Raw genomic sequence first — 22804 nt, 5'->3', positions numbered from 1 at the left:
TTGGACATTTTACACCACAACATTGCTAAAAACAAATACTTTGAGGAATACTAGGGAGCTGAATGCTTAAATGAATAAAATTAATGAATCAGACAGGGTGGAAAGACCCGGGTATGCATTTAAAAGAAAAAGTGTTAACATCTATGCTGCAAATATTTTTCATTGTAATTAGTATTTCTTAAAAACTCCATTTGTGGTAGCATCCACCATTACATCCAAAGTTATCCCTCCCCTTATTCTCCTCAGCTCCACTCACTTCTCTGTAGAAAATATCAGCATTGTCATGGACATCATAGGCCAGTAGGTTGGTCTGGGATCCCACCAACAGTGTGTCCCCAGTGGTGTTTGGTCCCAGCGTTCCTGCCGTCAGACACGTGACTGCCTGGTTGATGTTGAGCAGAGAGATGTCTGAGTCCTGGGTGCTCTGGCTCAGTCGGTGAGCCACAGGCCTCTGACCACGAGCATGCGGGTTGTGGATAAAAACCTTATAAAGAGAAACAGAAGAGTATAAATATTTATATATATAAAGTAAGGAAGGATTATCATGTACTCAAGACAACGACCATGCTATGAATGAATGTTAAGAATTCGCCACTATTATGTTGGAACAGTTAAAACTTCCCTCACCTTTCCAGCCTGTGTGGCAGCTGTAAGGCATGGGTGGACTCCATCAAATCTCCCAACAGTCACCATGCGAGGGTTGATCTTGTGGTTCAGCTTCAGAGTGAATATGGGGACCAACATAGTGCCTACTGTATATCCCTAATCAGACAAGAGCCAAGAACAGACACGCAGACAGACAGCGACAGCAATGTATTATTTCACTTCTTTTCGGGCATTTGGAGACTGACTAAACAGGCACATGAGCAAAGCAGCATGCCGTGGCAATGCGTGATTTTGCTACACTAATGTAATTACAGGCTTTATCTCAGGCTCCAGTGGAGTCATGTTGCCTAGCAACAAGGAGTGGCAAGCTAAAGCTGTTCATCTGACTAATCTCCCCGCCGTTTGCTATACAAGAATACCATTTATACAATAAAAGGACATGGCTCTTTAACATATCGTAACACCTGCATTAACACAAACTTCAAAATCGAACATTTGGAAGAAATAAAATCGCCTAACGGTATATGTTTGCCTTCATTGCCTTGCAAGCCTAGCATGACTAACGTTAGATAACGTTCAACACTTTAATGCCGCCGACAGGAAACAACTCAAAACTACCGAAGACACTAAAACAAACGAGATCATTGTTTTTGTGCAAACAATCTTACCCGGCCTCCTCCTCAACTGCAAGTGTTGGATTCTGGTTAAAATGAGCTAGCCGGCTAATGAGCTACCTGGATTGCGTGACAACCCATGACGACAACGCAGTGGAAATGACGTGCTATTCCACGCCAACAACCGCTTTCTATCGGTTTTCAAATTAAAAGATTTTGGCTAAACTTTCCAAGAACCAAAGTGTGTGGAAGCAGTTCTGTTTGATAGAACTATGAGGAGAATAGATGAGCGAGCAGAGGTGACCAGATGCGAACAGGTTGAATTCATGACAGAGGAGTTAGGGGTGGGCGTTACCCCTAGTACTTTCAGTGTCAACAGTAAAACCACAACACCTGAAAACAAAACAGATTCTGGTTGTATTTCCCCTAGATAGCTGGCCTCTGACCCTCCTTTACGAATGTGCTCAGTGAATTTGTTTTGGCTTGGTGTTTTTTCTGCTCCAACGTGCCTGGGAACGTTGTCACCTTGTTGTGTGTTTTTATATACAGTCTATGGCTGTGTCCCTGGTTTAGAGCAGTTTTGCACCTGATGGGATATTCCATTGGGTAATTTAATATAAAGCAATGCATCATTCTCTTTAAAATCATCACGTGTTTGTCGCGATGTCTTCTGACAAAAACTAAACTAAGCTTTGGTCGTCTTGACAGTTTCAACTTGGAAATAACTGCACGGATGCATTAGCAAGATGGCTACCGAGGGGCGGAACATGTCTACGGAGAGTTTGCTCTTATTTAGCCAGAGTTATAAGGAGGGCTCGTCCGGGATTTGAACCCGGGACCTCTCGCACCCTAAGCGAGAATCATACCCCTAGACCAACGAGCCGGCTTTCGTCAGAGGGTCTTGCTGTACCATCAGACCACATGTGATTGAATTCTTCAAACACATCTCATTTAGTCAAACAGATGCCTCCGCTGAAAAAGCAGCTTGTCAAGATTGAGCTTGAGGACACACATCCACTGAGAGATGTCAGCCAGACACAGAGCTTTGCGTTACCTCCTAGCTTTCAGACTGAGGAAAGGACAAAATTATGAGCACCCTAAGCGAGAATCATATCCCTAGACTAACTGCTTTTCCTAGGACTTGTGGTGTCCGAACAATAATGCTGCGATGTGTTGAGAAGAAATCCGCTTGACACTGTTCTTGATCATGAAAGTTTATTACATCAAGGAGTTCAGCATCAATTACAAGCTCTGCAGCAGCTTGGAGAGTGACCCAGCCCGATGACCCCTCTGTCTCTCTGTACATCAAACACAGCTTATATAGGACATGTTTAGGTATCTGTTAGATGCCATATAAGGGTCTGAGTCTGAAAACTAAGGCACCAATCCATATAAGAGCAAAGTTCTATAGGATAAGTGTAGACATCTGTTAGACACCATATAAGGGTCTGAGTCTCCACATAACCACTGACCTCTGCTCTCCCCTTAAAAGGTCACTAATCCTCTATCCAGCTTCTACAGTGCTATGTTAAACTGTTATGCGTCAAATGCACATATGTTATACACCACAGTCTCATCACAGATAAAAGTTCTCATGGACTTTTTACAGATCAGGTGTTTTCTCCAGCTTATTGCCATTTGGATTTTTAGGCTTGCTCATTTTTGATCTCCATTGATGCATTGAGGTTGACCAATTATTAGTTCAGTTGAAGAGTGACATTGCTGACTTGCTAATTTCACTTGAATTGCCCATTAATGTCATTTTCTGCAGTAGATAAGTCTAAAATACTGCCTACTCAGCATACCAGGTTTTTATATTTAAATAGTGTTTGCCTTCAGTGATTTTATTGCACATATGTTTACTGTACATGCAAGTTCAGATAATTGGTGATTGAGCATCTGAGTTCTAACAACAGTCACAGTATCATGCAACTGACTTAACTATCATGAATGTTGTTGCTCTTCAGCGACAGTGGTTATAAGGAGGGCTCGGCTGGGATTTGAACCCTAAGCGAGAATCATACCCCTAGACCAACTGGCCAGCCATCCCCGGGGTGTACTGCTGCACCATCAGACCACATGTGATTAAACTCTTCATCTCATCTAGTCAAACTGATGCCTTTCCTGAAAGGAAGAGCAGCATGTCAAGATTGAGCTTGTGTGCAGACACTGACTGAGAGATGTCAGCCAGACACGCTGACATTCACGCAACCGCTTGGCTTTCAGACCGAGCAAAAGAGAGAAATATGAGCACCCTAAGCTACCCATTATTGTATCTAAGCAGTAACTGCCTTCAGAGATTGAATTTTATGTATGTTTACTGTACACAAGTGTCAGATGATTGGTAGTTGGGCATCTCAGTTCTAACAACAGTCGTTGAATCATGCATCTGACTGTTGGTCATCATGAATGTCATGGCTCTTCTCAGAGACATTTAAGAGGAGACATGTCCCTTGAAGAATCCTCAGTACAACTCTATAGGGAAAGCCTGTAACGCCAAAGATGACAGCTATCCCGTCCGTCCTGCTAGAATGCTGTGTTAAAGCTCGCCAATCGTTTGATTAAACAGCCGAGCCGAGAAACATATTCAGCCAGTCCTGTGGTTCAACTGACATAAGGGTCTACTACGCATGCGCCACTACTTCCACGCATGTGTAGTAGAAGTAAAACTGTTGGGGAAAATCATTTTTAAAGCTTAATTTGGGGTGAAAATCAGTTTTTACTGGTGATTCTATACATGCAGCTTTTATGTCCATTTGACAAGTGAACGTGCAGTTATGGCTCTCTCCCCATTCATGTAAGTAGCATTAGCAAGATGGCTGCCAAGTGGGAGGACCATGGGTCTGTTCAGTCTTCTTCAGCCACACCTCTCACACCCTAAGCGAGAGTCATACCCCTAGACCAACAAGCCAGCTGTCATCATGGGCCACTGCTGTCCCATCAGACCATATGTGATTGAATGATTCAAACTTGGGACGTGGCCTCTTGCTGTCCAGCATCTCACATCTCATCTAGTCAAACAGATGCCTTCGCTAACGCGTAACTCAGCCAAATGACTTGGTGTGAATAGAAAAGAGGAGGGGCCCATACATAAGCCAGTGGGACCCAGTAGTGAGGCTAGAAGAACCACAGATTGTCTTCAAGTTACCCTGTAAGTGTAGCTCTTGAGGCAGGATATGAACAGGGAGAGTGCAGAGCCTGAGACTCTCAGTTCTTGGAGGCTGGACAGGAGGAGCTGGTGTTTCACCGTGTCAAATGCTGCTGAACGGTCCAGCAGGACGATGAAGGAGGTTGCTCTAGCAGTCTATCCATCCACGCTGAAGCACTGTGCCAATCAGTCTCCGGTGTTCACAGACATCCTTAACACCTCACTGGAGACATGCCATGTGCTAGCCTGCATCAGCTGAACAGCAGCTCCTTCACAAAGAAAGACCAACAGAGGATGTACTTTCTGCGGCAGCTGAGGATGTTCAATCTGCAAAAGACAATGATGGTGCACTTCTACACTACCATCATCAATCCATCCTTACCTCTGGTACTCTGCAGCCACTGCCAAGGACAAGGGCAGAGTGCAGTGCAGGGTCTGATTAACTTCTTTCACTGTCTACCACTGTGACAGGCGCATGTTTTTGTCTGCCAATCAGAAATTTTAACAGCACTACATATAGGAATAACATTAGCTAATTTAGGCATGAATTAATGTAAATATTGTTGTTATTCAATCTTCAAAATATTTAGACAAAAAAATTCCATGGTCCAAAGGTCCCATGTATTTCAGTAGCCTACATGACCTAGACCTGAAGCCCTATCTACACTACGTTTTTGTTTCAACACGCAGACCTTTGGCTACGTTTGCACCTCCTGTCCAGCCTAAAACGGTGAATCCGAAGACTTCAAACAGAGAAGTTTGAAAACGCTCCTGGGCCCGTTTTTGTTTTAAAACTCCGGGGTATCGCTTTAAGGCCTTTTCACACGGGAAGCGATTTACGCGCCTCGTAATTCTTCTTCAATGAGAGGCGAGCGTGTAGGGAGGGAGGCGCGGGCATTGCGACAGTCCCGTGAACCTTTCGCGGTTGTGCGCGTCTCACGCACACGCCCGCCCCTGCCAAAGTTTAATTGACTTGAACTTTCTGTAGCCTATGCGAGGCGCAGCACAAAAAGAAGATGGATGAGAGACTGATCCTCGCCGTCTGTGACTTCTCTGAAATATAAGTGTTCACTGAACAGTTACCGGGACATTAACCGGAGGGCGTTTGCATGACTAGATTTATCAGCTATATGAATATGAATAATATGTGTGAAAAGGCCTTTGGTGTGGACAGGCGAACACGGAGGACTTTTAAAACAATGACACAGACAGATACCGGCTTCCGGTTATTATATTTAGTATAGTGTATACTGTGTATGTATTTATACATCTACGTAGAATGTAAACTGATTCTACTTTTATTGTATTATTGTGTATTGTGCTGCTGTGCCAATTTGAATTTCACCCAGGGGAATTATTGAAGGAACATCTTATCTTATCAATGTTAAATTTATGTTTTTAATATGAACTAAGGTCCTGATTCCCAGCATTTGTGATCCTTAATCCCAATGGTAAAAAGGGTGGGCTCGTCCGGGATTTGAACCCGGGACCTCTCGCACCCAAAGCGAGAATCATACCCCTAGACCAACGAGCCAATGTGCTTTAGTCTTAAGACATTCATGTCTAGGTAGAACCACTGAGACTGATGATGTGGCCGACTGGAGACTAAGAGATGGTCTGACTGAACAACGCCACTAGTGGTGTTAAGAGGAATAACAGCACATAGCCCAATAATCGCCAATATGAAGCAGCTGACATTTCACACAGACGACAGATACGCAAAGTGCAAGACAAACTTAAACATACTATGAACAATCATTAAAGTGTATATTTAACCAAAAATATGTATTTTTAAAGGATAATGTTAAGCTTTGTAAAGTAATACGCCTACTTTAGGCACTTATTTCAGAAAGACAAATAATTGGTATCGTTCAGGGGCGTCATGATACATTGGGTCAGGAGACGTGATGCAGGAGAACAAGACCAGAAGATTTTTAAACCTATTTTGAAGAAACAGGAAATGCTGGGGTGTCTGGGGGTCCTCCACCATTAAAGAAATATAATGCAGTTATCAGCAGCTTGGTTCTTCTTAGCTTACTTTTTTTGGGACATTGCACATTTAGTTTCTTCCATATTTAAATTTCATTGCATGCTTTCTTATTGTGCAAATAAACCTTTCTCAAAGCATTTTCATTTGTTCAAAAAGTGTTGGGGACAAAATCAGACCTTTCAAAATGTGGTGGGGACATGACCCCAGTGTCCCCTGTGTAACGTTAAATGACATTTGTGGATGTAATAATCTATTTATCCATCCATCCATCCATCCATCGTCAACCGCTTATCCTGTGTACAGGGTCGCGGGGCGCTGGAGCCAATATAATCTAATTTATCCATGGTAATATATTTTGCTTACTCAACTTTCTTCATCTAAAGCTAGGTACTGGACCGAACCCCTACACTTAATTTTGTTTGGTTATAGGCCGATATTTAAACTGTCTAAACCATAGCCGTTTCTCAATCTGCGTTACTTTGACGTATTAGCTGCCTACAAGTCACAGATTGTGTCACACTTAACCCAAGGCTCGTCCACAGTCCACGTGTTGAGATTGCGCATGTTCGAGTTAGCTAGAGGCTAACTGTAGTTAACCAGTACCAGAGCCTGCCATGTTCCGGGTTTGGATATTACATTCACAAGATGGCAACAGAAGCGAAACGACCCAAGGTTACAGTTTAATCAGTTCTAACAACAACAACAAAAAATAGGATGATAGTGCTTGTACTGTTTGTGTGTGTTTACACTAATGTTAGCTGTGTTTTCTGTGCATGTAACGTTGTGCGTGGTGTGGGAACGTGTATGTACAAGTGTGGCTCTGTCCTAAACAGAGGAACTATTTCACAGTAAAGCCATGTACACCGTAGGTGCACTAGGTCACATGTGCCTGATCATATTGACGTTTTTATCCATGCGCTGACAGGTAGATCATGGTTCAGTGCTCAGTCCCCTGCAGAACTTTTTACAGTGGTGCGACAGAGTCGGCTTGGTACTCAGCAATAAGGTATGTTATCACAGCCTGCACTCAGGCTCCTGACACAGAATATAGTAATTCATTATTCAGTCTCTCGGTCTTTTCCTGCCATTTTAATTTAAGTTGTGCACCTTCTTTATTTAAATGGCTTGATTCCAGTTTCTTAACCGTATTGGCCATGCATGTAAAGGATGGGTGTCTCTCTCCCTAGGTGTGTGTGAGTAAAGAGGGAACAGTGGCAGAGTATGGGATGCTGGCGAAGGACCACATAGAGGAGGGGGAGGTTATATTCACCATTCCCAGATCCGCTCTTCTGCACCAGGGAACAACCAAGATCTCTGCCCTGCTGGAGAAAGGTGAGCGTTAATGATTACAAAGACGTTTTCCTGAGATTGAAGCAGCCTGCATCATCCTCCTGTTTGTAACCTGTCTTTCCTCCTTTTTATACTTCACAGAGCAGTCGTCTCTGGAGAGCTCCTCTGGCTGGGTTCCCCTATTGCTGGCTCTGCTGTATGAGTATACATCCTCACAGTCCCACTGGAAACCCTACCTCTCTCTGTGGACCAATTTCAAGACGTTGGACCACCCCATGTTCTGGTAAGAAACGCTTTAAATCATCGTTTCAACCCCGTCCTGGGCATCCCTTGTCTTACCGGTTCTGCGGTTGGTACTGTAACAGTTTTTTCCCATGAATTATCTGTTGTTGAAGTGGGAATTTCCAGCTTTCTTTCCAGTAACTTCCAGGTCATCTGTACAGGTCTAAAGAGGAGAGAGACAGACTCTTGAGGGGGACAGGTATTCCAGAGGCTGTGGACACGGACTTGGCTAACATCCAGAGGGAATACACAGACGTGGTCCTTCCCTTCATCGCAAAGCATCCTGACCTCTGGAACCCCGACACACACACGCTGGACCTTTACACACAGCTGGTGGCCTTTGTCATGGCCTACAGGTTAGTGAGCATACAGTATATGGACCTTTTTTTCCCCTTGTCCTCCTCCCAAATTCACCCCTGCGATCTCTTTCTTCCCCCTTCCCTGTAGTTTTCAAGAGCCACAGCAAGAGGAGGACGATGATGATGATGATGAGGAGGAGGATGAGAAGGCCCCCAACCCGCCAATGATGGTTCCCATGGCTGACATGCTTAACCATGTGTCCAATCACAATGCCAATCTGGAGTTTACACCAGTGAGGGGACACCTCCACTAATACTGATGGACTTTTTCATGTTTCTAGATTTAATAGTTTGTTTTCTAGAACAGCTTCTCATCTATGTGTGTGTATATGTATATATATTTGACATCGAGACCTAAGCTGCGAGTTAACTGCCCACTGAGCAGTGTTAACTTATTTGCATATTTCAACTCTTCTTGTACACTCCGTCTTTCTCAGGACAGTTTGAAGATGGTTTGCGTGCGCCCCATTCATAAAGGCGAGGAGGTATTTAACACCTACGGGCAGATGGCCAACTGGCAGCTGCTGCATATGTACGGCTTCTCGGAGCCGTATCAAAGCAACAGCAACGACACAGCTGACATCCCCATCACAAACCTCTACAAAGTCGCCACGCAAGGTAATCGACAAGACTGTTCTGCAACTCACTTGTCCACGCATTATAGCAGACGACATCTACTACGGTGTGTATGGTGCGCTCCGAGCATCATTAAATTATGCAACACGACATTGTGCAGTCACTGGAGTCGAGCATTTCAACACTGAAAAGGATGCACTTGAACGTAATATTCAGATTGTCTGCAGTGTTGTAACTATAACCTTTTTCATGCCACTGGTTTGCAGGCCTAAATTCTACATTGCCTGTCATTGTCCCAGTGTGCACGTCACAGTGTCCAACATTTCACAGTTGGGCGTCAGCTGGACATTATTTTCACACCAGCCTCATAGTTTTACAATGACGACCGCTTTTTATTAGAATTCCCCTTGATTCATCGGAAGAACATTCAATTTGATGTCGAAACAAATACAACCCTGTTACTTGGTGCTTCCTGTCCTCTTCCCAGGTATTCAGTCCGATTTGGACCGGCAGCTGGCGGAGGAGCAGTGGGAGATGCTGTGTCAGATGATGCAAGAGAAAACAACCGTTGTCTTTGGCAGACAGGGCTGCCTTACAGACACAGAGCTACATACTGTGCTCAAGGTGAGGGGAGTACATAAACAGTGGTGTTTAAATTACATCTGTTCACCCTACAAAACCTGGGAAAAAACAAAACAAAAACACACTCATTCCACTTTGTCAGAGATGAATGTTGCTGGAAACAAAACTCTTGCATTTTATCTTCAGGTGCTGTGTATGTCGAGCAGGGAGTTCTCAGAATTTAAAGACAATGAAGGATGGGAGGAAGATGACGAGGATGATGAGAGGATCTCCCTTGCTTTCTCTAACGAGGGACTCCCTGGATTAAAGGCTTCGTGGAAACGGCTAATTCATGAAGCGGCCCGACTGACTGTGAGGACCTATGGAGAGGGTTCGGACAGCGAGCAGGTGCTGATAGAAGACAAGGAAGCGTATGCTGGACTGAGCAGCAGGCAGCAGAAAGTGCTGCAGGTACGCTGCGGACAGAAGAGCATCCTGTACAGACTGATGGAGCTCACCGAGTCATGACCTGTTCTCATAATACAGTCAATAAATGTTTTTCCTGATAAACTGACTTTCTACAATCCTTGTTTTGCTCCCATTAATACATACTAATAAAAGGTGATATTTTATTTGGCCTTACTGTACATAAACCAGGGATAACTAAGTTCAGAATTTGCAAATAGTGGGCAACCACGTTTGTGCTATATTGGAATATTATTCATTTGCAGGTGTCTTAACTGCAATTACTGGGATCCAAGATTGGCCCCCAAGAGTGGACATGACTATCCGCAAAACTCAGTTCTCTGGATGTACATAATACAGTGAAATTTCACTTTATTAATAAAGACAGTAACAGCTGTACCTAGAGTCAGGAAACTTGTGAGTAATGTATATGAATTGTTTCTAAAAAAAAAAAATAAAAGCTACTTTTGGAACACCTGATATTTAAATACCATCCTATTACACTTGTAGTCCTGAGTGAACACAGATGCGTTGCAGTTTGAATGCTTTATTTTCTGTATGTATGCATACTGCAGTTAAGTAGCAAGAACTAAAGGCAAACTAGAAAGGACTACAAAATACAACACATGGACCAATACATTTACAAAACATTCAAAATGTTACAAAATGGGCTGTATTGGTCCTTCTATTGTTCTTCAATTTGGATCTTTGTACAAATTGCCAAGGTACGATGTCACTATCACTTTGCACAATTTACAAGTGCCAGGGAGAGACTTCCAGAGCCAGTTTCTAACGGACAGAGCATCAGCAAACTGTCTCCACCAACACACCGACGCACCAGGAGTAGACCCCCACCCCACCTGGGAGACTGAACTCCATCTTCCTGTTCCACTCAGGGATAAAAAGGTATTAAATGAAAGTAGCAGGCAGCTTTTTTTTTTTCTTCTTCTTCTTCTTCTTCTTCAATCATCTACCATTCAGCCTCTCAAAGCAAAACAAAAGTCAGGAAAAAAAGGATTTGTGCGGGAGGGAAGCAAACCAAGGACTTTGGTAGTGAGTGAAAATATGTTTAGATGTCTTTACATGTCAGGATACGCTTTATTTGACATGTGCGTTGATCACTTCACTTATCTACTCTCCCGTTCTCCCTTTTTTCCTCCAATATTTACATCAAAGCATCAAAAAAGTATATTAAACAACATGTCTCAATCCATTCTCTCCATTTCAATTCCAAGGGATAAACAAAAATCTAACTCTTTAGATCCATGAGCAGTAGTCCTTTTATCCACATTTCAAATGACTGTGGTTGCCAGTTTATCCAGTGCCAACAGTAAAGAGGGAGAGGTGTGTGTGTGTGTGTGTGTGTGTGGTGGGGGGGACTGGGTCAAGGTCAAGGCCGCGGCATCTCTCCCGAGGGCTACAAGCTGGCTGGTACACAGGCTAGCTGGCACCAGTGCCTTCCATCACCTGCTGGGCCTGCTTCTGTCCCATGCAGCACTGAGCTACCGACTGGAACAGCCTGATGAGGGAGGGGAGAGGTAAGACGTGAACATCTGGTGAAGATGAGAACAACTAGAATTTATCCTGCTAACTAGTATAATCTGTGCAGGCTGAAAAAAAACCCCCAAAAAAACCCCCATACATACAGAACAACGAGTCAAACATAAAACCTACTTTTCAATCTCAGGGGCACAGTGCACAAAGTCGTGGCTCCAGAACTTAAAGGCAGGATTCTTGATCAGCTCGATGAAGGTGATGAGGAGACCCCATGGGTGAGGCCTGTTCACTATCAGCCTCTCCAGCAGAACCCTGCAAGAGGAGGAGAAAGATTTAACTAAACGGCAGTTAACTTCAACACGGTGTTGACTCAATGCGTTCCTCTGCTGAAATGAATCAAGTCACACAGATCCAGATCAGACTGTTTGTCTCACCTGGTGATCTGCTCCTGGATGGCCTCTGTGTTGGCCTCGGCAAACAGATACAGCATGGTGCAACTGAAGTAGTGAGTGTGGCTGTTGGGGTAGCGCAGCTGATTGGCGATCGCGTTCAAGAACAAGTAACGCCCTGAAAAGACACGACGACAGAAACCTCAGATGAGTGCTCTGCTCAAGCTTTTTGCAACTGGTTCTTTAGATAGCAATAAATAAACGTACCCTCAGTGTCCAGGTCCACGGCCAGATTTTGGAAAATGTCCATGTGTGCAGAGTGGGTTATAGTGCTCATGGAGGGGGTGCTGCCCTTATTGTGGATGTGAGCGATTGCCTGTGTGCCTACATACAACACTAGAGCATTGATCAGCTGGATGTTGTAGCGGTTTCCCGGCTCATTAGACACCTGGGGTAGTGGTTTAAAAAAAAAAGGAGGGTGACAGATTAACACAAAATCGTATCATTTGCTGAAGTATAATAATATTCTACTAATAATAACAATGTAAAAGAGATGGACACTGCTCCTACCTGCAGGTTGCTGCGCAGCTCAGACAAGAAAGTCACTGGTGAACGGGTCTTCAGATACGAGTCCAGATCCTTCTTGAACTGGGAAGGCATAACACCTGTGAAGTTGGTGAGGATACGGGGAGCGATGTTGATCTCACTCAGCATGTCCACCTGCAGCCGGGGTGTTGATACAACATTGATTTATGGGACAACGTCTTCTAAACAAAAGTTCAAACAAACCTGCTTCTGTAGGCATCGTCAAAGTGTGTGTTTGTTTGTCTCTACCTTGAGATTGGGTGTGAAAGGGTCAGGAAGCCTCATGTTGCGTGGAAAGGCACTCAGGATGAGGTTGCGGAGCTGGATGCAGTTGGGTGGGATAACATCACAGAAGCCGTAATGGTAGTCACACAGGAACTCTGGGAAGTCATGCAGCAGGACCAGGAGCACTCTCAGTGTGCCCTGAAATAGAAAATGATACGTTTTATAATAGGAAACATTTGCCTGTTAACAAGACAACTGAAATATGAAACAAGCCTAAAGTCTATAGCTACAAAAGCAGCCCTATGAAGTTGTAATTTCCAATATCAAAAATAAATTGCAACCCAATCAGCTCTGACAGATTAGGTGTCATGATATTAGTACCGGTCTATCAATGCATCACTAACACAACCAAATGATAAATGCGAGGTTCCAACTGCCAGAAACATGGACTTCACTTTGTCTAACTTGGTGTTTACCGGCAGCTGTTATTTCAGAACAAAGAAACAATGAGAGAGCACCTTGTAGAGGATTTGCATAGGTTTGTTGAGCTCTACATTCCTCAGAAATGGGGCCAGGTACTTGAAGAGATCAATCAGCAGCTGTGCGTACATGGGCCAACCCTGGAAGACAACATCAGTTCATTGATCAAAAAAAAACAACTATGGGGGCTATGTATTAACAAGATTTGAATGTCATAAATAGGCTTGCTCTTGCATACCTTCTGCTGCGGTGTGTGCGCTAGCATCCTGGCAATGAAGATGCGATGGGAGATGAGTTCCAACCAGGCATACACAAAGCCGGGTGCTTTGGTGGGTCTCAGGATGTGGAAGGTATTGCTGCAGATAAAAGGAATATGTGAGGCCAAACCAAAACCGTACTGCCTCTCCTCTACACACAGAAGGCGACCCTTTAGATATGACTGATCCATGAGGATGTCTCACCAGAAGGCGGTGAGTGTCTGGAAGTTGATGGTCTCCAGCACATGTTCGGGGGCGTTGAGCTCCAACAGCAGCATGATGAAAATGCGGTGGTATGGTAGCTGTTGGAATTCTGTCTGACGGACATCATGGTCCTGGATCAGCACCCCAACTACGATACCTAGCACCTATTAGAACAATGTAGAGGGTAATCAGAATCAGCCGGCCAAAGGCTGCCAGCAGAATCTGCAGAGCAGACAAGCATTTATCTTTTCTGCCACTTTAAAGATTTTACAGTTAAACAGACATTATGATGTTAGAGCTTTCCTATCAACAACAAATGATTTATTTAAATGAGTGTGTGGTTCTACAAACTAGATTTTAACCCAAAGTTGTTAACACTGTCAAAAGGTCTCATAAGTCTTCATCGCTCATTGCTGATTATGTAGCTTTCTTTGTAACCCTGCTGTTCTGAGCAGAATAAACCTCATCACACTCTGGGTTGAAATGCCCTTCATAAATCACACAGCATCCGCCGATGCCACAATGTAGAAAGACTTTCAGTACCACAACCAAATAACTACTTTCTATAATGTCCTGTTGATAATATTGGATATTTTTGACTATTTTGTCACAGATGATAAATCAGCTACACTTTTGTAGTCATGATGCTGTACCTTGTTGAGGAGGTTGATTTTTGTCACTGTGTTGGTGGCCTCTCCAGAGTGTTTGACCAGCAGGGCTATGAGCCTAACGAAGGCATCCAGGTTGTGGTAACACTTTGCCCTGATGATGGCGGCACTGGCTGCTGGGTTGTGCTGTTGCTCAGCCTGTGCCCGATAGCTTATCTCCACACACATTTCTGTGCACAGCCGGAAGAACCTTGTGATCAGGTCATCAGTCTTCAGGATGCCCTGCTGGTGCATCTGGTTGGAAAAGAAAAGGAGACATGATATAAACGTGAGGAACAATGGTCACCATGATTGTCACACAACACTTGCACTTACATTGACTGATAAGGTAAGAGTGTTTACCTGGCCTACAAAGGCAGAGAAAGCTTTGGTGCTATCCCTGCCAGCAGCAGCTGAGTGGTACAGGTTGACCCATTCTCTCAGTAGGTACTCTGCCTTCTCCCTCAGGCCTGGAGGGTCATCATATTCCGAAGCCTGTGAAATCCCAGAGTGCATCATGAAGTTAGGGCCGCCGTGGGCCCGGTCAATCATGGCCTCATAGTTGGAGCGAACAACATCCATCAGCTGGGGAAGACTGGGGAAGAGGACAAAGAAATGACCAAGAGTTTGTTTTAACCCTTTTCACATTTGATTCATTTTATTTTCAAATTTGACTGGATCAGACAGTTTCTAGGTGGGGTAGCAAAAACCTCTTCAAAATTCTAAAATGGCCTCAAATAAATTCAGCTTACATGAAAACCTGCTTGATTTGGTGTCTTTCCGACTTCTACACAATTCAGCAATTATTCTGCAGTTATTTGTGGTTTATGGATAAATAAATCAAAAAAGGAATGTTTAAACATTGTAGTTGTTTACCCCTCAGGTGCGTTGGCTCTGGAGTGTGCACAGGTCCTCATTAAAGTCTCAATTGTGTGGAAGAGGTCGGCCTCTGTGACATGGCTGACACTGCGTTCATCCACCAGCAGCAGCTTCACCAACTGCATGGCAAATGCAACTGCCATGTAGTGCAGTCCATTTTCCATAGACTAGAAGAAAACAAACATTATTAGCTAGTGACAACACTTGAAATTTTAACCAGACAAAGTTACTGATTCACAGATCTCTTGATCAAGGTGCAGGACAGCATTCAGTGCTTAAGCATTTCCATTTTTAAAAATGAAAAGACACTGAACTATAATGAACCTAAGTTAGGAAATTTTAACACCGTTCAACAGGAGAAAAAAATAAATAAAGACTTCACATCACATCAAACTACACGCAAAAGTAAAAAACAAGTTTCTGAACAGACATCTCAATAAGGTAGAAATATAAATAGATGACTTCTTAAGTATTTACACGAAACCAAAAGATAAAGACAGTAGAACAGTAAATGACTCCACAGTGAACGTGTGAAATGTATACCTGTGCCAGGTGTAAGTCATACTGCTGCATATTCACAAGATGATTCCTGATCAGAAGCTCCACTGCCTCTACGTTGTATTTGTACTCATCACGGCATTCAATCAGACACCTGTTAACAAACAGGGTAAAATATTGAGACACACCAAGTACAATTACTACAAAAGATCCCATATATGGAGCCTCCTTATGTCACGCACCACCAGGGGGACATGTTGCTTCTTTTCAACATAACTCAAATTATTGTTTAGATTTACAATAATCTATGTGAAAGCTAAACAAATGCTTTATACAGGGTATATACACAGGAATTCTGAAGTAAAATTCAATACCTTTTTCAACATATTTTAAAGACTGCTGCGCCACTTTGAGCTGTAACAGATTAAAATCAGCCACACACCTTTAAAAGGGACATTTGAGGTTTTAAAAGGAATTTAAGTATATTTATAACATATTTATTGCCTATATGTCATCAGGTTGTAACGCCACCTACAAATTGAGGCATTCACCAACTTTCTCAGTTGCCTATAACAGCCTGTATGGGCCAACAGTTCTCTATGTGAAGGACTGGTCAGATTTCCTGCAAAAAGCAACAGTCTTACATAAGCTATGACGTTTATGTACGCAATATTACAGCAAATCATGTGAAACAGTGTGATTTTGTGTTTTAGCTGGTTTAAACTAGATAATGTGGGCTTGCCTGCAATGATATGTGTGATAACTTTCACCGTCCACTTGATCAATACAACAAAATTCAAATAGGCCAGGAGGGAACAAAGATGAAGAGAATAAACTGAGTGATGAATAACGCAAGTAGTGTAGGCGGTGTAGCACAGGCACAACCTGGAGGAGGAACTGGTCTAAATGACTGTATTAGTATATAATTATTTAATACTAATTATATTAATATAATTAGTATTAAATTGAAAGTATATTGTTAATTTCATAGTAAACTAAGTTTGATATTAATATATTCATTATGTTACTAAATTCAATAACACTGAGTTCAACATTTATAAAGTTTGTTGCAGCACATCAAGCTTTTTTTTAAAAATCCGTTTAAGAGTGAAATAGGCGCTCGGTAGATCCCTGCGCCTAACGTTACAGAAAGGAATCACAGTCGCTACTCTCTGCCTGTCTAGTATTTTTGGCTATGCATTATAAATAATTACGTTCACCTACACTTTTAGCAAACAAACTTTTGGACAAACAGGATTTCCACATTGAAAAAAATATCTAAAGACTTTTTAATGGCCTTAATTTTAAGACCCCGCAGACACCCTGTTATATGATTCAAATCAAAAGGTGCAATAATGATTTGAAATCAATCATGCCCTGACTCACCTGGTGATCTGCTTATTGCACCACTGTGGTCCATAGGCACGTCCATCCTGTAGAGCTTTAAGCACCAGCAGGTGGCACTCTCTGTAGCGGAGCAGCAAGTCGGCATCGGCCCCACTGGTAGCATCCAGAAGACCTTCCACAGCCTGGGAAATAAAGAAACCAGCTCAGTAAAACACAGGTTAGCACAGATACTGACCTGAACTGCAACTATTACAGTAGCTGCCCTACCTTCTGCAGGAGGCCAAGTGCAGTGATGCCTTCCCTGGAGTTTCTAGCCAAGGCCACAGCTTCCAGCAGGCTGCGCAGAGCCTGGGTCAGGGGGTTCATGGAAAGAGCTGGAGGGATGGCATGAAGATGTTGCTCCAAGTCTGCCATGCACTTATCATAAATCTGAGCCACATCATCTGTGGCCCATGCATGTTGCTGTTAACAGAGATACAGATGGAATTAAGTTCAGTGGGTTTAAAATGGCAACACCCATCTGTGACATCATTTTCCAGACATTAAACACAAGAAGCACTTAGTTAAGTGCTTGTCGTTTTAGTCTTTTATATACACCATATTTTAAGATTTAGTTAGTAGATAGATAGTTTTTTTTTTTTTTTTTTAACACCTTATGGAACACACACAAAAAAAAAAAAACACAAATCACCTTCATTGGCTGAGCCAGGAAGCCAGAGGGCTGGGTGAGATCATTACTGGGTAAGAAACCTGGAACGTTCCTGGCAAACTCCTCATATACAGCCAGTTGTTTGGGGTCCACTCCTCCCACCTACAACACACATGCATTTTATTACTTTACGGAAACGTCTCCACATACTGTACAGTGTGTAAAAGAGCACTGAATCATTATCCTCTTGGACAGATCCATAACTGAGGCAACAGTAAATTATGTTTTAAGCTTAACAAGCATAGGTTGGCTCATAATTGATAGACTTTCCCTGATATACTGTATGAGTGGATGTTAAACTGATCTTACCTTGAGTCTGATCTGCTCAGGCATACGTTCAGCCTGGTAAGTCAGAACAACTGGATCACAGTAACGGCGGCCCTCTTGACGTGCATGCTTCCTCAGTTCAAACTCCTGGAATAGTAGAGATCAGATTAAGAAATGAAGACACTTTTCTTTTCAGTAAAGTACATATTTTTAGAAAGTACCCAACATGCAGAACTCTGAAGTATTTTTAATAACTTGCACAAAGTAGAAAAAACTCTGAATCAATTTACTTAGAAACTTTGTCTTTGGGCTTACATCAATTGTAGATTTTAAAAATAACTATTGCACTCTCAGCAATGTTGATAATTAAGTTGGCTTATATATTTTTACAAATAATTAATTCCGAGGTGACACTAGCCAGGTTAACAAATCAGAAATACATTTAAGTCTCACCGTGGCTAGTCTCTTGTCCATTTCAGGACCAGCCTTTTCCACAGCTGTTTTCTGAATGAAGCAGCAAGCCAGTTCACAGTTGTCTTGAGCAATCCTGGCTGCAGCCTCTTCCATCATTTCCCTCTGTTGGGGGGTTGGTGCCTAAGGGAATAAACACCTTAATTTATATGAGCAGGAATGGTACAAGCTATTAGACCGAAACAAAGCGGAGGACGGGTGTGTGGGAAAAGAAACTCTCTATGCTTCAGAGACAATTTAGAGGAGATGTGCCACTCAGTCACATCCTCAATACAGCTCTATGGGGAAAGCCTGTAACGGCAAAGATGGTGGTTATCCCGCCCCTCCTGCTAGAAAGCCAGTCGTTTGCTTTTAACAGCCAAAGCGGGGAATCATATTTCAGCCAATTACCTTTACAACTTTCGCGCATGCGTAGCAGAAGTATAACCGGTCGGGAAAAATGCTTTAAAAACTTTGCCCCAAAATAAGGTTTAAAAACTCTTTCAGCGATTTTTATCAGATTTTAATGCTGATTCTACTCATGTAGTTTTTATGTCCCGGGGACCAGTAAAAGTGTAGTTCTGGCTCTCTCCCCCATTCATTTAGATAGGAGCCTGGTCTTGTTAGTCCGAAATAGCTGCCCGAAGCGTTGCCAAGATGGCGGCCGAGTGGCAGGACTCGCCTAAAAGGACTTTGGCTTCATCTCTTTATATCTTATGGAACACTCGCAGTTGAAGACATAAGCCCTCGTGTTGGCCTTCAGCTTACCCTCAGTGCAGCAGCAAAGCTGTTCTTAAGGTTGGTGGCGATGCTCATGAGCAGCGGCTCGCGGCAGGTGATCATGGCCATGCCAGCGGTTAGGTTTCTCATCATGTGGTGGGCAGCAACGCGCATGCGGGTCTCTTCCGAATCCAGGGCAAAGTCCTTCCTGATGATCTGCTCACAGGTTGTCATGGCAATTTTAATAGAGCGGTCAACCACAGGGTGCACCAGCTCCTGGACAGCTCGCTCTACTGATTGCCGTACACACTGCTTCAACTGAGGATGGGCCTGTAGCAGAGAGATCTAAAGAGAAAAGTGAGGGGTGCATGAGAGAAAAGGAAAAACAAAAAAAGGATTAATATGTCAACGGGAAAGATTGAGAAAAAGGAGGGGTGTGTATTGTTGGTCAACCGCTTTGGGTTTTTCAATGGCCGATGCAGATATTTACAGGATGGCCAATGATCTTAGCCAGTAACATGTGGTTTTAGATTTTTATTAATAAATTAAATGGTAACATAGGGTTATGCTGTAGTTTTCAGAACTTGGACATGGGAGAGTGGGGTACCGTTTGTCAGAAGTCACGTCATTCAACGGCATTATTCTCTACAGAATAATATATTTATTGTTTCAGATTAGATTATGATGATATATCGGCCGATGCAGATAATCTCTGAATGCCAAATACCACCCCGATTACTTGGCAGACTGATTAATTGCTTGTGTAGTGTGTGTCTTTTGATGGACACTGACTTCTGTCACTAGTGGTTTACGTGTGCCCAATACTTACGTTGACATTTATATTGATGTGTGGAGCCAGGCCTGCCAAGGCATACACATTGATGTCGTGGTAACTGTACTGTGGGGTTGGGGGCCCTGTGGTTGTGGAGGTGGTGGTAGCAACTGGGGTTGAGGGAGGAGCTGCAAATGGAACAAAGTCTCCTGTTGGTCACAAAACGCTAATTTGATTAAAATCACAAGAAAAAGCAGATTATCCAGCCAACATAAACAATACGCAATCATATAGGCAACAAAAACAAGTAATGCTACGCTTTTTAGTGTGTAACATTTACAGGACGTTTACAGAGCGAAAGACAGACATGACAGAACAAGGGATGGTGATGTGAATATTGTAATAATAACAGCATTTTTAGATATTCATATGTTCACATCATTTACTTAATATTCAGAATCAAAACAAAAAATGAATGATATGATAGAGACATCAGATAAAGGATAAGTTAAAAGCTAACAGACAAACTAATCTTTCAAAATGTTGATGTACAGTAAAAAATATGGAGCATCCACCTGTGTTAGAAACTGGCAGCAACTCTTCTGGAGGCTTTGCCTCTTTCTTTGGTGCCGACAGTTGCTCCTCCAGGCTCTTTAGCTTCTCCTTGTCCTTCAGTAAGTTTCCTGGCTTGAGATCATTGATGTCCAGAGACAAGTTCTTACACAGAACTTCAATCTCAAACTTTAGGTTCAGCTGCAGTAAACAACAGAACAATGTAAGCAATAATTTCACATTTTAATAAGATTGTATTATAAATAAATACTGTTTATTTGTATTATAGCTGAAAAGGCAACATGCAGGTTTAAGCCTATGAAGGGCAACAAGTTGATGTGAATAGTTAATAAGCATGGCAGGGAATTTGGAAAGTGACAAGTGGTCGCTGAGTTATGAACAATAATCTGAAAGGCCACGCAAAACAGATTGATTGGCTGATAATGTTGGATATAGCTGGTTAACAGTTGACACGTTTAGGTAAATTCATTACTGTGTAACATGATTAGTTCATATCTGTTACCAAACGAATTCTAGGTTTAGCATTTTAAGCTATGATTTAGAGATGGACTGCATTTTCAAGAGCAGCCTGAAGTTAAGTGGCTACATAGGAAGGATAATATATTATTACCTTGAGGTCATGTTCCTGATGCAACTCAGCAAGAACATTCATGATGGCCATGGTCCAGGGGTTCTGGGGCCTGAAAACCTTTAACAGGTGCACACACACACACACACACATTAAAATATACGGTGTAGAATCCAAAGAACCTCAAACAGGGCAAGTGTTTGGGGTTATTTTTGTCTGAAGCAAATATGACAGTATGACATTTTACACTGGACAGTGGTATAAGGTAATGTTGATAGAATGGAGACAATTCTATATTTACAGCTGTGTAACTCACCATGCTTCGCAGACTGGACTCCAAAACTTTGGCCACAAAGGGAACCACATACAGCAGCTCCTGCTGGCCTTTCACATAGGCTTCCAGCAGCAGAGACTTTACCTCCAGATCCTGGGTAAAGGAAAAAAAAAGATGTAAATAAACTCTAGAGTCAACAGAAGACCCACAACGTAATGAAACAACAGAGCCAAAAACTAAGAATACAAATTCTTACTGTATAAAGGATGGGCTTGTTTTTGGCCAGTGTAATCATGCCCAACCAGTGGCCCAGGTTCTTCAGCAGGGAGCGATCAGAGAAATTGGCAGCTGCCTTGTCAGAGGTCAACAGAACCTATATGAAATTAAGAGATGTGAGAGGAGTGTCAGTATTTTACAAATGGTGACCGTTCTTCAGTAGTGCTCCCAGTAAATGGGAACAAAACAACTCGTTTATCTGAAATGGTAGTGATGTATGCAAAAGAACACCGTCTCACATGATCCAGCAACATTAAGTTGCTGTTGAGATGTTTTACATGAGGCAAGTACTGGCATGTAAAACATTATTAAAAGAAAAAATGTTTGCGCTGGTAAGTTATGACCTTATTGTCTGATTTACCTTGATATTCCTGTAAGTCTCATTGAGGACCATCTTGACAAACTCAGGGTTCTTGAGTGTGTCCAGAAAGTTGGAGTAGAGACTGTGGAAGTTGGGCTCAATGCTGACACGTTTCATCACCAGGTACTGAGACACCCAGGGCATAAACTCTTCCTTTACAGTTTCTTTCAATTCCTCAACCTGAGAAAAAAAAAAAAACCCCACATGCTTAAAAACAATAAAAAGCTTCTTTGACAATTTAAGTTCTTGGCAATACAGTTATGTTTTGTCTTTTTTTTTTTTCTTTTCTTTACCTTCTGTGTCATGTTGGACTGAGAAAGGTTGTTGAAGATAAAAGCAATCTTCTCCTGGACATTCTCTGGAGGCTCTACAATTCTTTCTGTTTGGTCAGTGGCCACCAGCAGGGTGTCAATGTTGGTTGTGTTTATGGAAGGCTGCAGGCAGGAACGAGAACAATTACCTTTTAAACCGGTGTGACTCTATATACTGTTTACAATTTCTATATGCAGGAAAACATTGAAACCAATTGAGTGCATCAACAAGGTAAATAGTAGGGTGTTTCGACATCAAAGCCAAACTCACAGGGACATCCTTCTTGAAGCTGCTGGGTGTTGGTCTGGTGATGGTGGGGGTCTTGGCTACTGTGGTTGTAGTCGTCGGTGTGGTGACCAGAGTGCTGGGCTGACCTGGCTGTGGGGCTTTGGGGACGCCGGGTTGCTGCGACTGGGCCTGGGCTTGGACTTGTGCCAGTGCCAGACTGCCAGGGGTGGTGATGGAGCCCTGCATCTTCACCGGAGGGTCCCGTGACTGTTGGCCATACTCGATATACTGCACACACAGGATATTGAAAGGTGCAGAGCGAGAAATTTAATCTATCTGAATGTGGGAATCCATTTCTGTAGTCACGGCCGGGTCAAAAAAATAAAAAATAAAGA

At 42.9% G+C, this 22804-nt stretch overlaps 3 protein-coding genes and 2 non-coding genes across 18 annotated transcripts in view; 1 reads left to right on the top strand and 4 right to left on the bottom strand.

Moving 5' to 3' along the window:
• Positions 1 to 4387, bottom strand: part of bbs2 (Bardet-Biedl syndrome 2) — a 14954-nt gene extending 10567 nt beyond the window's left edge. The window contains exons 1-3 of one of the 3 annotated variants that reach the window (XM_046037300.1): positions 4369 to 4387; positions 628 to 762; positions 257 to 484 (exon numbers count right to left, since the gene is read on the bottom strand). In XM_046037300.1, coding sequence (XP_045893256.1) covers positions 257 to 484; positions 628 to 744 — 345 coding nt within the window. In that variant the 5' untranslated portion in view covers positions 745 to 762; positions 4369 to 4387. Of the gene's footprint in view, positions 1 to 256; positions 485 to 627; positions 763 to 1274; positions 1543 to 4368 lie in introns of those variants that run through there. The other 2 variants (XM_046037301.1, XM_046037299.1) reach the window with 2 other exon arrangements.
• trnap-agg lies at positions 2032 to 2103 on the bottom strand. The gene has a single exon. It is a non-coding gene; the product is annotated as a tRNA-Pro (tRNA).
• A 1443-nt stretch (positions 4388 to 5830) lies between the features above and the next one.
• trnap-ugg lies at positions 5831 to 5902 on the bottom strand. Its single transcript has one exon. It is a non-coding gene; the product is annotated as a tRNA-Pro (tRNA).
• Positions 5903 to 6846: 944 nt separating this feature from the next.
• On the top strand, positions 6847 to 9996 carry setd6 (SET domain containing 6, protein lysine methyltransferase). The gene is made up of 9 exons (XM_046036437.1): positions 6847 to 7030; positions 7284 to 7364; positions 7546 to 7690; positions 7790 to 7931; positions 8092 to 8286; positions 8378 to 8522; positions 8727 to 8907; positions 9353 to 9489; positions 9634 to 9996. Exons 1-9 carry the CDS (start codon positions 7004 to 7006, stop codon positions 9952 to 9954), a joined length of 1374 nt encoding a protein of 457 aa, XP_045892393.1. The 5' UTR covers positions 6847 to 7003; the 3' UTR covers positions 9955 to 9996.
• Positions 9997 to 10422: 426 nt separating this feature from the next.
• cnot1 (CCR4-NOT transcription complex, subunit 1) overlaps positions 10423 to 22804 on the bottom strand; it is a 30575-nt gene continuing 18193 nt past the window's right edge. For 6 of the 12 annotated variants that reach the window (XM_046036425.1, XM_046036430.1, XM_046036436.1 and 3 more), the window contains 27 exons: positions 22452 to 22706; positions 22163 to 22303; positions 21870 to 22049; positions 21489 to 21605; positions 21275 to 21385; positions 21001 to 21078; positions 20393 to 20570; positions 19875 to 20026; positions 19094 to 19390; positions 18329 to 18469; positions 17918 to 18022; positions 17591 to 17710; positions 17167 to 17361; positions 16939 to 17081; positions 15598 to 15706; positions 15052 to 15221; positions 14539 to 14770; positions 14182 to 14430; positions 13529 to 13692; positions 13306 to 13423; positions 13106 to 13207; positions 12612 to 12785; positions 12348 to 12497; positions 12045 to 12225; positions 11823 to 11955; positions 11566 to 11700; positions 10423 to 11410 (listed from right to left, as the gene is read on the bottom strand). In XM_046036425.1, the coding sequence (XP_045892381.1) occupies positions 11332 to 11410; positions 11566 to 11700; positions 11823 to 11955; positions 12045 to 12225; positions 12348 to 12497; positions 12612 to 12785; positions 13106 to 13207; positions 13306 to 13423; positions 13529 to 13692; positions 14182 to 14430; positions 14539 to 14770; positions 15052 to 15221; positions 15598 to 15706; positions 16939 to 17081; positions 17167 to 17361; positions 17591 to 17710; positions 17918 to 18022; positions 18329 to 18469; positions 19094 to 19390; positions 19875 to 20026; positions 20393 to 20570; positions 21001 to 21078; positions 21275 to 21385; positions 21489 to 21605; positions 21870 to 22049; positions 22163 to 22303; positions 22452 to 22706 (4209 nt within the window). In that variant the 3' untranslated portion in view covers positions 10423 to 11331. The remainder of the gene's footprint in view (positions 11411 to 11565; positions 11701 to 11822; positions 11956 to 12044; positions 12226 to 12347; positions 12498 to 12611; positions 12786 to 13105; positions 13208 to 13305; positions 13424 to 13528; positions 13693 to 14181; positions 14431 to 14538; positions 14771 to 15051; positions 15222 to 15597; positions 15707 to 16938; positions 17082 to 17166; positions 17362 to 17590; positions 17711 to 17917; positions 18023 to 18328; positions 18470 to 19093; positions 19391 to 19874; positions 20027 to 20392; positions 20571 to 21000; positions 21079 to 21274; positions 21386 to 21488; positions 21606 to 21869; positions 22050 to 22162; positions 22304 to 22451; positions 22707 to 22804) is intronic. The other 6 variants (XM_046036433.1, XM_046036434.1, XM_046036435.1 and 3 more) reach the window with 3 other exon arrangements.

The sequence above is a fragment of the Micropterus dolomieu genome, linkage group LG22 (genome assembly GCF_021292245.1).
Source record: "Micropterus dolomieu isolate WLL.071019.BEF.003 ecotype Adirondacks linkage group LG22, ASM2129224v1, whole genome shotgun sequence".
NCBI lineage: Eukaryota > Metazoa > Chordata > Actinopteri > Centrarchiformes > Centrarchidae > Micropterus > Micropterus dolomieu.
This window is presented reverse-complemented; position numbering and strand designations above follow the sequence as displayed.